This window comes from Theobroma cacao, chromosome 2, assembly GCF_053813885.1.
Source record: "Theobroma cacao isolate CCN51 chromosome 2, ASM5381388v1, whole genome shotgun sequence".
NCBI classification, from domain to species: Eukaryota; Viridiplantae; Streptophyta; class Magnoliopsida; order Malvales; family Malvaceae; genus Theobroma; species Theobroma cacao.
The window spans coordinates 3,956,333-3,972,191 of NC_142640.1; the positions used below are offsets into that span (position 1 = coordinate 3,956,333).

The window sequence follows — 15,859 nt, forward strand, 5'->3', positions numbered from 1 at the left end:
AGAATCACATCACAATGTTTCTACTATATTAAACTTGATTTACTAACATTACATATTCATATCTAGTGTGTATATAGATTATGTTCCATAAATTCTTCAATTTTATTTTAATGTATTATTGTGCAATATTTTTTAAATAATTTACTACAAAAATTACAAAATACATAATGATTTCGTGTCGAATACGTAGCAATAATTAACACTTATTGTGTAATATTTTTAAATCATCTATTAAAAAAATAACATTCTCATGTAGTGATAACTGACACCTTATTCCCGAGTTCATGTAACATGATATATGTTCATAAAAAATTCTTTTTTTTTTTCTCATCTCTGTCGCCTAGGAAAAGGAAATGGTGGTTGTTGGATGGTATTACAAGCAAGAGATAAAGAATAACAATGAAAGAGGTGATAACAATGAATGCGAAAGAGGCAACCATAAAGCTTTTTATTTTTGCAAAGATTGCAAATTTAAAGTTTTAAAAATATTTGAAAAAATTAATGTTTTAATTTAAAAAGAAAATGTAGTAGTTCGTAGTACATTTATTTCAATAAACTTAAAGAAAAAAAGTTTCTTAAATTAAATCATGAATCGTCAAAGTAAAAATTTGATGTGCCTATCCCATTATTACCATCACTGTTTAGCAGTGAAACACTACTTTAATGATTGAAATTTCTAAATCATTTGACTTAATAATATCGTGCTTAGAATGCACAACCTGATCAGCGCGTTGATGAATCCATCTCAAGTTGGCCCGACATATCGATCATGCAGATGCTTCACTAGCAGAAAAGATTATCTTGAATTTATGGTGGATGCGGTTGCACTGGAACCTCGTATTAAATGCACTCCGGCAGGTACGGTAGTTAACCCATCCATCAACTCTTGTACGCCCTCACTCTACGGGCAGGGATTCACCGGCTTAAATGGACGACAGTGGGCCCCACCGGCACTTGCTGACATGGAATTGGCTTTACGTTCCTCGCGGCCTCGCATCGCCGATCTAATTCCTACGTGTAAAGCGTGAAAGGAAAAGACTAAAAGCACCCATCACATGGGAGAATATCCCTCAACCCCACCGTCCATTAGTTCTTCCTTTTTAAATTCTCATTTCTGGCGCGTGACATACAATCGCACTTGTTTTCATTGTTTTGACTCGGGCAAGGTCCCTAGATTTTTCCTCGACGACTTCGGTTAAAATTGGAATTACATTATCAAAGTCGAATTATTTTTTTATCAAAAATCAAATCACAATAGATTAATATTTTTCAAATAATTCAATTTGGGTATATAATTTAACTGTAAAGAAAACAATCTCATATCTCTTAATCTATTGTACAATAATAATCAAAGTAAAAAGTATATAATTATTCATGATTTTACTTAGAAGTAAAGGAATTAATTGTTCATAAACATTAAAAATTTCAATTTAACAATTTAAAATTAAACTAAATACAACACAAATATAAAGACATCAAACAAAGATTCAAATATAAATACTAAATAAAAATTATATTTACAACAAGTATATAATTTAAGCATTTAACAGATGTTAAACATATAAATGTTCCATAATTTAAGCATACTCTCCACCACCTTCACTCATTTAAATATTATCTATATATAATCGATATTAGTTCTTTGACCAACAAAAAAAAATCTTTAAGCATTGCGTTGAATTAATGTACAAGGAGAGATTTTGTGTTGGTCTCCCACTAACATGACCTGGCTAATTAATCTAATCAACCATTACATTGAATTTAAAGCATACTATTAATTTAATTTATACTTCAATTATGTCTTCTTATCAAAGTCACTATCGTACTCCTCATCTCTTTGAAAAAAAAAAGTAAAACATGTATGCAACTCCAACTAATTATCATAGCTCTTTAGCTTTGTATTACTCACATTTTCATTTATTTATAGTTAGGGACAATATCGGATAGCTTCTACAATTTTATTAAAATTATATAGTAAAACTTAAAATTTTAATAAAAATAATCATTTTGTCCATACGAAATTAAAACAACCCAATGATCTAATAATTATTTTATATAAAACTCTATATTATACTATGTATATCATCTTTCGATACATTTTATAAAAACAAAATAATATTTGATTGTATATAAAATATTTTATAAATAAAATCTTTTGCAACTTTATATTCAATGCTTTTTTGAATGAAATAAAACCTCTATATAGCAAAGTGATATAAAAAATTTATACGACCAACTTTAAAAAAAAAAAAAAACTAAACCTAAGTTAATCTTTCATAACTTTGACTATGATAAAAAATTATTTAGATAAATTGACATCTAATATAAATTTCTGCATTTGTCCTTGTTCACAGTCATAAATACACGGCTGTGAAGTTAACTGATGAGAAATATGTATATTGTTTGAAAGTGCCTTTTATGATAAATAAGGATGGCTACCTCTTGCCAATTCATTTTGATTGCTACTATGTTTGTTCACAAGCTACTATTTCCACTGATTACGAAATGTGGTATTCCTTATCGTGTTATAGTTAAAAGCTGATCCCAATAATTACATATAGATACGTATTTTGTCTTTTATTCAATCGCTTTATATAAATTAAAAAATAAATGGTGATAGAATGCGTTAATAAATAAATTTATTATCGATTTAAATCAATTTAAATTAAATTAAAAAATAAAACAAATGGTTATTAATTTTTTATTATACATTGCTTACACATCTTGTAATTTTAAAATTTTTAAATAGTATATTTTATTTATTTATTTAATATTTTGTGGATAAGTTTTGTTCTCAAAATGAGTTAAATCGTTAATTTTTTAATCAAATTAATAAAATACTTCTAAGTATGGATAAATATTCTAATTTTTGAATCAATCACTATTTTTATTTTATTAAGTGAAATTAATGGTATAATTTATTTCTGAAATAAAACTTATTTACACAGATTAAGTTTTGTTCAAGAAAATCGACGAGATTTAGGTGAAAAAATTAAGAATATAGGTTGTGTAAGTGAAATTTACCGATATATGATTAACAGTCATTTTTCAACTGAGTCAAGGTGATAATATACAAATTTTTATTGTCATTCACAATTAATAATAAAACAGTGAGTAATAGTAGTTTTTATAGTCGTTATCATGATTTTAGCGAGACTCACTCATATATGGAAAATTACACGCCTTTTCCTTTTACAGTGAGACATCAAAGGAATAAAATTCACGTGAATCACCAACAACAGCTATCAAATGGCTCACCAAAAAAGGAAACAGCCAAGTCTTAGCCAAAAAATGAAGAAAAAAAGAACACTTTAGGGAAATTTGTGGCAAAATGAAAATACTTCAACTAATAATATTCTCTTACATGAATTCTTAATTGAGAAATAGAATATCGACAGAAATTACGTGGGGCCATTGAGGAAGTTACAACGATCGGTTCACTCATGACGTGTCGCAATCTTATCAAATGCAGACAATAGCACTTTCTCCCCACGACGCTCCGGTCCACTCCCTGGCTTCGCACACAGTCTTTGTGTTTTCCTAAAAAATTTAATTACTAGGTTACCCCTGTTTCTTTTAGCTGTCAGCCTAGCTCAGCGAGTAGACTTCATTTTTTTTTAAGCGAGCGGTTAAACCGTCCACAATAATTTTACTAATTTTAGCTTTGTCTTCACTCGTTATTTTCCAATTTGTCGTAATCTCCACCCGCAGTTATTCCCGCTCATTTTAGCTCTTTATTTTTTTTCAAAATCCCTCTACTTCGCGGGTCCATTTCACGGAGTTTAAAGTTTGAACTGCCATTCCCTTCATTCCACGTCACCACCAACCTCCACGTCACGCCACAGTAAAAAAAGAGAAAATTTGAAATTTGTAAATTCAAAACTTTAAAAAATTACAAAAAACAAATCCATCGTTCTCTTCTCCCACCAGTCATTGGAATCCTTCATTTCAATTTCAAGCTTTCGACTCTATTTTTTATTTATTTATTTAGTTTTCTGTCTGCAACTCGTCTTTGTCTTAAAGAAGAAGAAACAATCTCTCTCTTTCTTTCTGTTTTCTTCCACTTTCTATAGCTACTCTCCTGTAAGCAATAAAGCGGGTTTAAATTAAATTCAGAAAAGGAAAAAAAATCGAAATGCTCTTAGCTTTTGTGTGTTAAGCCATGTGAGCTTACTGACACATTCTCTTCTTCTTCTTTCATTCTTTCTATTCTCACGCATTCTCCTTACAGATTCACTGACTCAGTGAGTCACGCAAACACTCTAAAATGGCGTCTTCTTCTCGAGCAAGGAGCAGCTCGCCTTTCTCGTATCGGAAACCTTCGAGTCCGTTTTCCTCCACTTCTTCAGCTTCTTCATTTATGAGCAACAAACTAATGCCGCGCACGTGCTCGTCGTCGGCGTCTTCGTACTTCAACTCGGGAAGTGGATACGGTTCCCGATCCATGACGCCGAGTCGGTCGAGGTCCGATTCGACGTACTACGGTTCACGCGGCGGTTACAATGCTCGAACACCGGTGGCTTACTCGCCGGAGGAGATAATAGGCGAGCCTTTGGAAGCGCCAAGATCTAGAGATAGTATTTCAGTTACGATTCGGTTTCGGCCGTTGAAGTAAGTGTAGATCTGAGTGTAGCAGATTGGATCTGTGCAGAGGATTTTATCGATTTGATTGTTGTCAGAGTTTTATTTTCAGGTAATGCAATTCCTTTGATTTTTTTATTCATTTTTATTTGTTCGGTTACAGTGAAAGAGAATTCCAGAAAGGGGATGAGATCGCGTGGTACGCGGACGGGGATAAGATTGTGAGAAATGAGTATAATCCAGCTACGGCTTACGCATTTGGTAATTGCCGAATTGATATTTAACTTTTTGCTTTGAAACTGATTGCTGATTCCCCTCCCCTATTTTTTGTAGTCATTTTCTGGAATGTAAGTGCAAATGCCGGTTGCTGAATCTATCAATTTGAAATGTTTTCCAATTAAACTAAGAAATTTATATTAATTTGGTCGGGGATTTGGTGGTTTTTGGTAATTAGAGTTTAATTTATAAAGCTCTTTGCTTATTTCTGGTTAAAATGGGGAGACCATTGGGTTTTACATTTGAGTACAGATTTAGCACAAATTTGATGTTTAAGCAGCGGCAACGAATGTGGATTTAATATGAAGGTTGTTGGTTTATTTTTGACAGACAGAGCATTTGGACCTCACGCAACTTCTCAAGAGGTTTATGAAGTAGCTGCTAAACCTGTAGTGAAGGCTGCAATGGAAGGTGTTAATGGTATGTAAATTGAATTACTCGAACCTGAATTGATTTCCTTCAGTTGATTGTTAATTTTAACTAAAAATATCTGAGATTAATTTATTTGAAGTCAATTATTGTCAAGTTGCTCAAAGATGTTGGCTTGTGTAAATTCTGAAATTGTATTATGTATCAAAATTAAAGCTACTATTGGCTTGTTGGAATTGCAGGAACTGTTTTTGCTTATGGTGTTACAAGTAGTGGGAAGACACACACTATGCATGTAAGTCTAGTTGCCTCTCATCAAACTTCTTTTATCCACTGTTTTCCTATTTTCAATTGGAGTACCATAGGGATTCTTAAAATCAAGTTGTGTGTCAATCTTGTTGCTTGTTATCTGTCAAGAAGACCTGTTCATTGATCATATCATTTGGTTGTATAATCATACATCCAGATATTTAAGTGTAGCAAATTTGCTAGAGTATGTTGCATTTGATTAAATTTTTCTTGATAGGGCAGTTGGGGAAGGGAACTCCTATAATAAATAATTGTGGGGTTTCCTCCACAAATGGTAACAAGATTCAATTACAAACAGTGAGGATATTACACATTCAAAAATAGAAGAAGGCAATCGCATTTGATTCTCTTAAAGCTTATAATCAGTGGAGTTATTTGTGTTGCTTTTAGTTTATACTTAGACTCTACATGAACTTAGTAACTTGAGAACCTTAGTGCCAACTACCAAAATTATGCTAAATATATCCATCATGAAAGTTAGTAATCACAAATGTAGCATGGGTAATGCTTTCAGGAATATGTTCATCAATCAGAGCATCTTCACTTGTATAGAGGTAGTAATGAAACCAAGCTATTTGTTCATATTAAATTCCAGTTTCATACTCTATGCATCTCTTATATACTATGAAAAAGGCAAAACAAAAGAGAATTTCGTACTTGCATTTCAGTTCAATGTTATTTTTACCAGTTCCCTTCTTTCTGGAGACGTTCTGTTGTGTTAACACTCTATATTCATTTGGGCCACTTTGTTGGCAAAAAATATTAGTAATATGCTCTTGAGGAAATTTATATATATTGTTTCAATCAAATTAATATTAATATGCTCAGCATGATAGTCCTGAAAATTATCAATAGTTTTTTTTATCTATTCTTAAATATGAGTTGTGTGTGTTATCCTACCATATAACAATATAGTTATTTCCAGTCATCTTACTTTTGATTTGATTTGTTTGTTTGATAATATGCACAGGGAGATCAAAATGCTCCTGGTATTATACCATTGGCAATAAAGGATGTGTTCAGCATCATCCAAGATGTAAGTGTTCTGACATCATTTATTAGGCCTAACTATAGAACTGTCAGATGAATGCTTCTTTTTCCATTCCTTTTCAACAAGTTTTGTTTCTTTCACCTACACTTGCCCCTATTTGACTTGAGCTCATTGGCTCCATTTCCCAACAAACCACCCAATTTTCTCCTCAAATTTCAGCTAATCAGTATGTTCTATGAACCTGTGGGTTTTTTATGGACCTTATGGTAACATGTTATGCTATGAAGTGTCAGTAGGGACAACATTGCTTATAGAAGTTACCTTTGGCACTGATTAACAAATGTTCTTTCCTTTTCTTTTTAATTCCATAGTTTTATTTATTTATTTATTTGTTTTTTTTTTGGGTTCCATGCAATCTTAATTTTTATTTTTGCTACATTTTATAAAAACAAAGATGCATTCACTGGTTTTTTAGGCAACACTTTAGATACCTTCTTTCCCAATGCTTTCATTTATTTAACGTTCAAAATTCAGTGATATTGATTGTCTTGGATGGTACTTATACCACAAAAATGTTTGATTGCTGCAGCATAGTTTACTTGCTTTTGATTTTTATCCCCATATTAATTTTTTTTAAGAGCTATCCCCTTATTATTGAATGGATAAAGTTTGAATGACTAACTGTGCCCTTACTTCAGACTCCGGGGCGAGAATTCTTACTCCGTGTGTCGTATCTTGAAATCTACAATGAGGTGAGTGGTACTTCTAAATATATGATTGAATGTATGAATGGCTCTTGAAGTTAGGATTTCTTTCTTTAGGTTTTATATTTCTGTTGATGCAGTTAATTTTATAAAGTCACATTAGTAAGGATAGTTTTGTTCAACTGTTATTCAAATTTCTGGCCTTCAGCCCCTTTACTTATTAGTTAGAATTTCTTTTAATATGGTTTGAGCGTTATCCTGCTTCTGATATCAGGTGATAAATGACTTACTTGATCCAACTGGTCAGAATTTGCGCGTTAGAGAAGATGCCCAGGTCTTTTGCTCAACTTATTTCAAATTCTTGCATGGTGTTTTATTGGTTAATGACCTCTCTCTCATTCTCTCAAAAAAGTCATGTACCCAAAGACACACCATGCTTTGCATCCAACATCAACCTAAAGTATCTTCTTTATAAATGTTTCTTTTTCTTTTCTTCTGGGTGGCTTTGGGTTAAGAGAATCAGAAATGGTTCAATAAAGTTGCTGATGGAATGGCTTGCAATTAATGTATGTTAGTTTTGTACTTTTGCTTATGTTTGCATTATCTTTCCAGGGAACTTATGTTGAGGGTATAAAGGAAGAAGTGGTTTTGTCTCCTGGGCATGCCCTTTCTTTTATTGCTGCAGGGGAAGGTGCTTTCTAGGGTTACTTTTGCTGTTTTCCTGCCTTTTTCCTTCCTATTTTATTTTTCCCCTGCAATATGAATGATCTTTTGTGAGAGTTTTTGTACTACTAAGACTGCTAAGTTTCCATTCAATGTGTTTTGGTGGCAGAGCATCGTCATGTTGGTTCAAATAACTTCAATCTCTTGAGTAGCCGAAGTCACACCATATTTACACTGGTAAACATTCTTGATATGAAAACTTGTTCATTGCTGTGTCAACAATTTGTGTAAATTTCAAAACTTTTTTATTTATTTTCTGTTCTGGATGTCTGGTTCTTTCTTGTTTCTGAAACAAAATGGATTCTTATGTTGTACATGCCTTTCAATTTCATGTTCTGTCTCTAAACTAATGACAAATTTGCAGATGATTGAGAGTAGCGCTCATGGTGATGAATATGATGGAGTGATCTTCTCTCAACTTGTATGATTTATTTCATCTGTTATTATTCACCAAAGAATATTCCTCTCTGGTAAATGGCTTGACTTGCTAATTTCTTTGTCTCCTTTTATGCAGAATTTGATTGATTTAGCAGGATCTGAGAGTTCAAAAACTGAAACAACTGGGCTAAGGAGAAAGGAAGGATCTTACATAAACAAAAGTCTTCTGACTCTTGGAACTGTGGGTGCCTTGTATAAACATTGTTATTAATGAATGATTATTACTTTCTCCATGTTGAGCATGTCCTTTCAACTACTCTGCAGGATTATAGTTTCTGTTGAGTTGTTTGAGAAATGGAGTTGAATCTAGACAAATTCATTTTCTCCAACAGTCTCAATTAATTACTGATAAAAAAAATTCTGGAGTGGATGCTAAGTTTTCTGGTCAAATTATTCATTTCTGTTGACTTGTTTATAGCGGCTACCTAGCTGGTATCTATTGACTATTATTTTTAGTTTTTAATTAGATCATATGGTTTTGATGTGAAGGTGATAGGAAAGCTGAGTGAAGGAAAAGCATCTCATGTTCCATATCGAGACTCCAAGCTTACCCGTCTATTGCAATCTTCACTGAGTGGGCATGGACATGTTTCAGTGAGTTTAAGACATGCCAGCCATCATTGTTAACAAACAGTATATTGATCGTATATCTTATTGGTAACTGGGCATCATATGCTAATTCTTATAGGTTCATATCCATTGGATGTTACCTGCCTCCAACATCAAATTTTAATTTTACTCTATCTTTCAGTTATTTCTCTAATCTTATTATATAACTTTTTTCTGCAATTATAAATCCTTTATCGATATGTAAGAAAAAGTTATTCACCTATTTGCAATTTTTTCTTTAAATTTCAGCTAATTTGCACAGTTACACCTGCATCTAGTAATATGGAGGAAACTCATAATACCCTGAAGTTTGCAAGCAGGGCAAAGCGAGTGGAAATCTACGCCTCGCGTAATAAGGTCTCTATAACCTCAGTGTGATTTTTATCTTTTTATTAGCTATTCACAGTGAGATATATTTAAGACCCAATCTTATGCTGCTTTCAATACTAAATTTTATTCCAGATTATTGATGAAAAATCATTGATTAAGAAGTATCAAAGAGAAATTTCAGTCCTCAAAGAAGAACTTGATCAGCTAAGGCAGGGAATGCTTGTTGGTGTTAGTCATGAAGAACTTATGAGCTTAAGGCAACAGGTTGGCATTTTGCTTCCCACAGTCATATTGTTTTATTTGATTGCGTAATTGTTTACTTTAGTCTTCATGCTTTGCTTTCTTTATGGTACAGTTGGAGGAAGGTCAGGTGAAAATGCAATCTAGATTAGAAGAAGAGGAGGAAGCCAAAGCTGCTTTGATGAGCAGAATCCAAAGGCTTACCAAGCTTATACTTGTTTCTACCAAAAATACCATCCCAGGATGTTTGAGTGATGCACCAAGTCATCAAAGGAGTCATTCTGTTGGTGAGGATGACGTAAGTCTTTATTATCTATAGGTCGAACCTAAAGTGTAATTCTCTAATACTGTCATTCTTACTACCCCAGTCCATATGTTTAAAAAAGTTAAGAGTACACAAATGGTCTACATACACACATGGGGCAATGGCTCATTCTACTCCAATGACCTAAAAAGACGAACCAAAATCTTTTCTATATCTTGAAATTTGTGAGTGTTAATAACTCGATTCATCAGGCTATGCATCTGTATCTGTATATCATATCTCTCTGTTACTGGGTTTACTATCCCCACCGTCTTTTCTTTAGATGGACTGCATTATCTAGTCATGGGAACTTTTGTAGGTATTGGTTTTCCATCTATTGACATGACTATGATGTTAATTTTTGGCACTTTTCCTTCATCAGAAACTGGATGTACCGCGAGAAGGTACCTTGCTCATAGATAGTGAGAATCAAAAAGATTCTCCATCTTCAACTGCAGTGCATGCTTCTGATCCATCTTTTGAGTTTAGACACAGAAGATCATCCAGCAGAAGGAATGATGAGCTCTCACCAACTTGCAGTACTGTCACTGAGTTAACTCAGGCGGGTGAACTTATCAGTGGGACTAAACTGCTTGCTGTAAGTTTTGCTTATTCATTTATTTCTAAATTTTCAATTCTTGTTTTCTTATGTTTTTTCAGAAGGATACCTTGTATTTTGTAAAACTTCTCTCTTTCCAACTTGATAGTGGATGTGGAGGGGCCGACATCCTATAATTAGGGCTAAATTTCAGTCCTAGCCATCTTTTTTACTTCATTTTGTCTTCTGTTTTTTTTTTTTAATAATGGTTTAGTTTTAGGTCTCTTTTTGTTCTCCATTTAGTGTAGCCAACCAAAAATATGTGCCTTTTAGACTTTTTTGGTTTTGATTCTGGTTAAAAATTTCCCCTACCTATTACATAAGACTGTGCTATAAACAGGTCTTGCTAAACTTTAGGAAATAGAATATGTGAAAATCATCAGGTGTATTCCTTTGCAATATCTTTTAAGTTACACTTTAAGACATTTACACTTCGGTGGAGGAGTATCATTTCAGCATGAGCCAGACAGTAGTTTGACTCTTATTCTATTGCACATGGTTTCCCTTTCTCATAGGCATCTGCAGCTGAAATTTGAAGTCCCCTCACCACCTGGCACCCACCCAAACACACTTTAGTTTTGTGAGAAGATATTCCAAGAAAATCTCAAGCCTTGGTTATTTTTTTTTTTTGCTTGTGTTTTGAGCATTTTATATTTTACCTTTGAGTCACAGAATATAGTAACATATCATCTTCCATAAATACTTTAGTGAATCACAAATCAGAATTGCCTTCCTTAATGCTATCAATCTTTCTAATTTCCTTAATTGATATTGATAAGGTAATGATAAAGGCAAACACTTCTATGGTTATAGGGTGGGATGACATCAGATCAGATGGACCTTCTTGTTGAGCAAGTTAAGATGCTTGCTGGAGAGATTGCATTTGGCACCAGTACCCTGAAACGCCTGGTGGACCAGTCTGCAAACGATCCTGATAGCTCAAACATTCAGGTATTCTTTTCCTCTGTCTTACATCTATAGCACATGTTAATTCAGAGGCAGTACTGATGGATGTTCTTGTGGCTGGAAGAGGTGGGGGTTTTGTTGGTATTTTTGGGCAACTTACTTTACTATGACAGAGGAAACAGTGAACTGACGTATTATTAATACTTATCTCCAGTCTATGATAAATCTCAATATTATCTCGTTGTCCATGAGGTTATAACTAACAGGTTAAGTTTGAATCTAATCAATGGAAGGGGGATTGCAATTTAGACTAAACTTTCAGTTCTTACTTGTATTTCTAGCATCTATCTATTCAATATTAAGCTTTCATATTTTTCTTAAGGTTCTAATGAGCTTATGTGGGTGTTTTCTAGACACAGATTCAGAATTTGGAAAGAGGGATTCAAGAAAAGAAGAGGCAGATGAGGGTTTTAGAGCAACGCATAACTGAGAGTGGTGAAGCTTCAATTGCTAATGCATCATTTGTCGATATGCAGCAGGTAGTGTTGTCATCCTGTTTATGATTATGTTGTTTTTACTAATGTTTTTTATTTTTTGTTAAATATTTGTGAGGGTTTTATTGCCACTGGTCTTTGGCTTAATTCTAAATGCTATCTTTTTGCAACAGACAGTTATGAGATTGATGACCCAGTGTAATGAAAAGAGTTTTGAGCTGGAGGTGAGTGATTTGGTTCCATTCTTCTATTAATTATGGAGTTAAATTGGGCAGGCACTCTTTCACCACTGATTAAGGCTTGTTAAACATTGATAGTTTATTAAGTACTCAAATTTTCTGGTGGTAATATTAGTGATGTAGCATTGATAAACAGGATTCTTAATGTTCATCATGTAATCAAGTTGATTTTTTTCCTTGATACAGATAAAATCAGCAGATAATCGTATCCTCCAAGAACAACTGCAGAACAAGGTGATAGCCTTGTGTTTGATGCCTTTTACCCTCTATTCATTAAATGAGTTGTTATCTCTAATTATAAATTGTAGCAGTTGGTCCTTTTAATTTAGGTGCTGCTAGCTTCTTAAGTAAATCAATATGTTGTACCTGTTAATAGTTTATCCTCCATCCATAATAATGGAACTATTTTTCATGCATGCTTTGGTCGTTGGCAGTGTTCAGAGAATGAGGAATTGCAAAAGAAGGTGAATCTCCTGGAGCAGCGGTTGGCATCTATCTCCGGTGATAAATTATCATTGTCTTCTGAACAGGGAATATCTGAAGAATATGCAGACGAGTTAAGAAAAAAGGTTCAATCTCAGGTAATTTACTTATTGCTGGGATTGTCTAACTCTTAAAGACTTCAGCTTTCTGTTGTCACAAGTTTTGGTCTTTTAAGTAATTGTAAATTTTGTGAGGACTATCTTAGTGCGTAGATGGCATGCAATATCTTTTAAGTGATTGTTTTTAGCATAGTCCTTGGTCTTCCATGCACCTTTGCACTGATATGAAAGTTGTGTTTATATCTGCAGGAGATTGAGAATGAAAAGCTAAAACTAGAAGAGGTGCAGCTTTCAGAGGAGAACAGTGGATTGCATGTCCAAAACCAAAAACTTGCTGAAGAGGCTTCGTATGCAAAAGAATTGGCATCTGCTGCTGCTGTTGAGTTGAAGAATTTGGCTGGTGAAGTGACCAAGCTCTCAGTACAGAATGCAAAACTGGAAAAGGAATTGTTGGCTGCTCGAGAGTTGGCACACTCTAGAGGCTCTGCTAATCAAACTGTCAATGGTGTCAATCGCAAGTATAGTGATGGCATAAGACCTGGGAGGAAGGGGCGGCTCTCTGGCCGCTCTCATGACCTTTCAGGAGCAGCTGGTGATGACTTTGAGCCGTGGAATCTTGATCCAGATGATCTAAAGATGGAACTGCAGGCTAGGAAACAAAGGGAGGCAGCTCTTGAAGCTGCATTAGCTGAGAAGGAATTCATCGAAGATGAATATAGGAAAAAGGTTGAAGAAGCAAAGAAGAGGGAGGAAGCTCTGGAGAATGATTTAGCTAACATGTGGGTGCTTGTTGCTAAGTTGAAAAAAGAGGGAGCTGCTACCCCTGAAAGTAATATGGACGAGCAGCATAGTAATGGTATGGAGAATGTTGATGATCCAAAAGCAAATGACATTGAGAGTAATCATATCCTGAAAGAGAGACAAGTGCCAGATGTGTCATCAAAACCAGCTAATGAAATACCTAAGGAAGAACCCTTGGTTGTTCGCTTGAAGGTTCGTTGTATCCTGTACATACTTTACTGGATCTTTGTGCGGACTTGAGTTTTCCCTGTTCCACTCTGGCTTATTTACTTCACTCTACTCCTCACTCATGGCTGTTTTAGATTTTCTGATATATGGCATGTTTGTTCCTGTTTTAGAAGTAATCTTGGTCTAAGGTTGAGTGAAATTAACCCCATTGGTCAGGGACCTCCACTGCATTTGAAAATACCAAAATACTTTCTTGTAGACTAGATTGTAACTATTTGTTTGAGGCTATCCCACCAAGTCTTTGTTTGTGTTCTGGTTTGGCATACTACATTAATGCATTATCTTCATATGTATCTTTTTATAGATGGATTATTTCCACCATTACATTAGGCTTTGTTAGACTTCCAAGTTGCATACTTCCACACGACACTTCTAGTACTAGGCTCATTAGTACTCACCTTGATTCTTGCAAGCTCATTTAGTAGTCAGTGTGCATTTTTTCTATTGCCAAATTATTCAGTTTAGCCTAGTATGCTGAGAGTATATCCTGAATAATGGAATAATGTTGCTTACCTTGATGAAGCTTTAGGACCCTGTGATTGATTCATTAATGGGATACAAAGTTTTCTTGAAAAAGCATTCTCTTTGTGATTAATTCAAGGCCATAATCACATTATTTCTGGGAGTTAAATGGTTTTAAATTGACCAGTGTAACTTACTCTTTTATTATTTTCAGGCACGAATGCAAGAGATGAAGGAAAAAGAGCTCAAATCCCTGGGAAATGGTGATGCCAATTCCCATATGTGTAAAGTATGTTTTGAATCACCAACAGCAGCAATTCTTCTCCCTTGTCGGCATTTTTGTTGTAAGTCATTTTCTACACCGTACTGTGTTATTGCGCCTACTGCTTATCAACTATATTTAGAAATGCTAATCTTGTGCTTTTTGCAGTATGTAAATCTTGTTCGCTTGCATGTTCTGAGTGTCCAATTTGTCGCACAAAGATTGCGGATAGGCTTTTTGCGTTCACTTCTTGACTTCAACTATTTATACCCTCCTAATGAAGGTCATGCTCTAGCAAATTATTTCTTTCTATTTTTAGTATCCCACTTACTTTCTATTCTCAAATAAATTGAATAAAATAAATGGAAGAAAAGAGCTGTTCGGATCATGAAATTTTAACATTTTTATCTTTCCTTATTCGCAGGGTTCATGATCACCTGTCTGCTATCTTCAATATGATAAGCGGGTGCAATTCTTTCATTAGTTGTTTGTATGTAACTGTTTAAAAGGTATATCAATAGTTTGCTGTCCTCTACCTCACTTGGGAGGCTGTAAAAATAAGAAGAGATTAGAAAGGTTAAAAAGATTTAAGAAAAAAGAGGGTAAAATCACTACATTCAAAAAAAAAAAACATTCAGATACAAGATGTTGCTTTGTTTTGAAATTCGCAGCAAAGGTTGTGATTTGTCTTCCAAACTTTCAAATTGTTATGTACAGAAACGATTTAAGCTTCCGATGAAGCAATTTTTCGTGCCGTGGCCATTTTATAAAATGTTTTGTTCATAATCATAGCTCTCTTCGTCTTAGATAAAAAGAACAGAAATTTGCCAAGAATCTGGATTTATTACCTAGCTCTATACTATTGGGTTAAAAAGTGGAGCAAACGAAAGTGAGATCAGAGCCATGTCAATGAGAAAGCGTCGAGGACAAAATGCCCAGCCTACTTAAGTTTTTCGGCTTGGATCTGGGAATTTCACTTCCGTACGCCCTGGCTGCCAGGCGTTCCTATGTAATCATGTTGTCAGCAATCCTTCAAACTTTTACTTTGACGATTAGGCTGTGATCTCTGCAAAACTGAGTTGGCGATCTCTTTCATTTCATTCCTCGTATTCTTCAAATCTCAAATCTGCCTCATTTATTTTGTTTGGTTTTAAATAAGAATAGTGAAAGAATAGTCCCAACTCCAAAAAGAATTCCCTTCAATTCAATAGAGAGAGAAACTGAGATAGTAGCATGCCTCGGAAGGAAGAAAGTCCCTAAGGGACTAAGGGGATTTTGGGGGTTTCATAATTCTTCTTTTAACCACAAGTTGTCACTTGTCACCTCTCATGCAGCTTGACCAGGATCTGGTCGTTTCTCATTAAAATAGCTGTTCTGAGATTGAGATGTCAATAGAGGAAAATTGAACTTTCTATTTCCATGTAACATATAGATAAATTACAAAAAGTAACAA

General features: G+C 34.2%; 1 protein-coding gene across 2 annotated transcripts; it reads left to right on the forward strand.

Annotated features, from left to right (window-relative positions):
• Window positions 1-3,968: 3,968 nt before the first annotated feature.
• On the forward strand, window positions 3,969-15,195 carry LOC18607709 (Kinesin motor family protein). Of its 2 annotated transcripts, none has more exons than XM_018116048.2 (25): window positions 3,969-4,611; window positions 4,745-4,842; window positions 5,188-5,277; window positions 5,469-5,521; window positions 6,506-6,571; window positions 7,225-7,278; window positions 7,505-7,564; window positions 7,843-7,921; window positions 8,063-8,130; window positions 8,318-8,374; window positions 8,468-8,572; window positions 8,881-8,985; window positions 9,250-9,357; window positions 9,463-9,594; window positions 9,686-9,868; window positions 10,257-10,472; window positions 11,286-11,423; window positions 11,792-11,917; window positions 12,046-12,096; window positions 12,298-12,345; window positions 12,546-12,692; window positions 12,903-13,646; window positions 14,359-14,488; window positions 14,575-14,689; window positions 14,831-15,195. In XM_018116048.2, exons 1-24 carry the CDS (start codon window positions 4,268-4,270, stop codon window positions 14,658-14,660), a joined length of 3,288 nt encoding a protein of 1,095 aa, XP_017971537.2. In that variant the 5' UTR covers window positions 3,969-4,267; the 3' UTR covers window positions 14,661-14,689; window positions 14,831-15,195. The 2 variants fall into 2 exon arrangements, with proteins under 2 accessions (XP_017971537.2, XP_017971538.2); XM_018116049.2 differs by having other exon boundaries at window positions 11,798-11,917.
• Window positions 15,196-15,859: the final 664 nt, after the last annotated feature.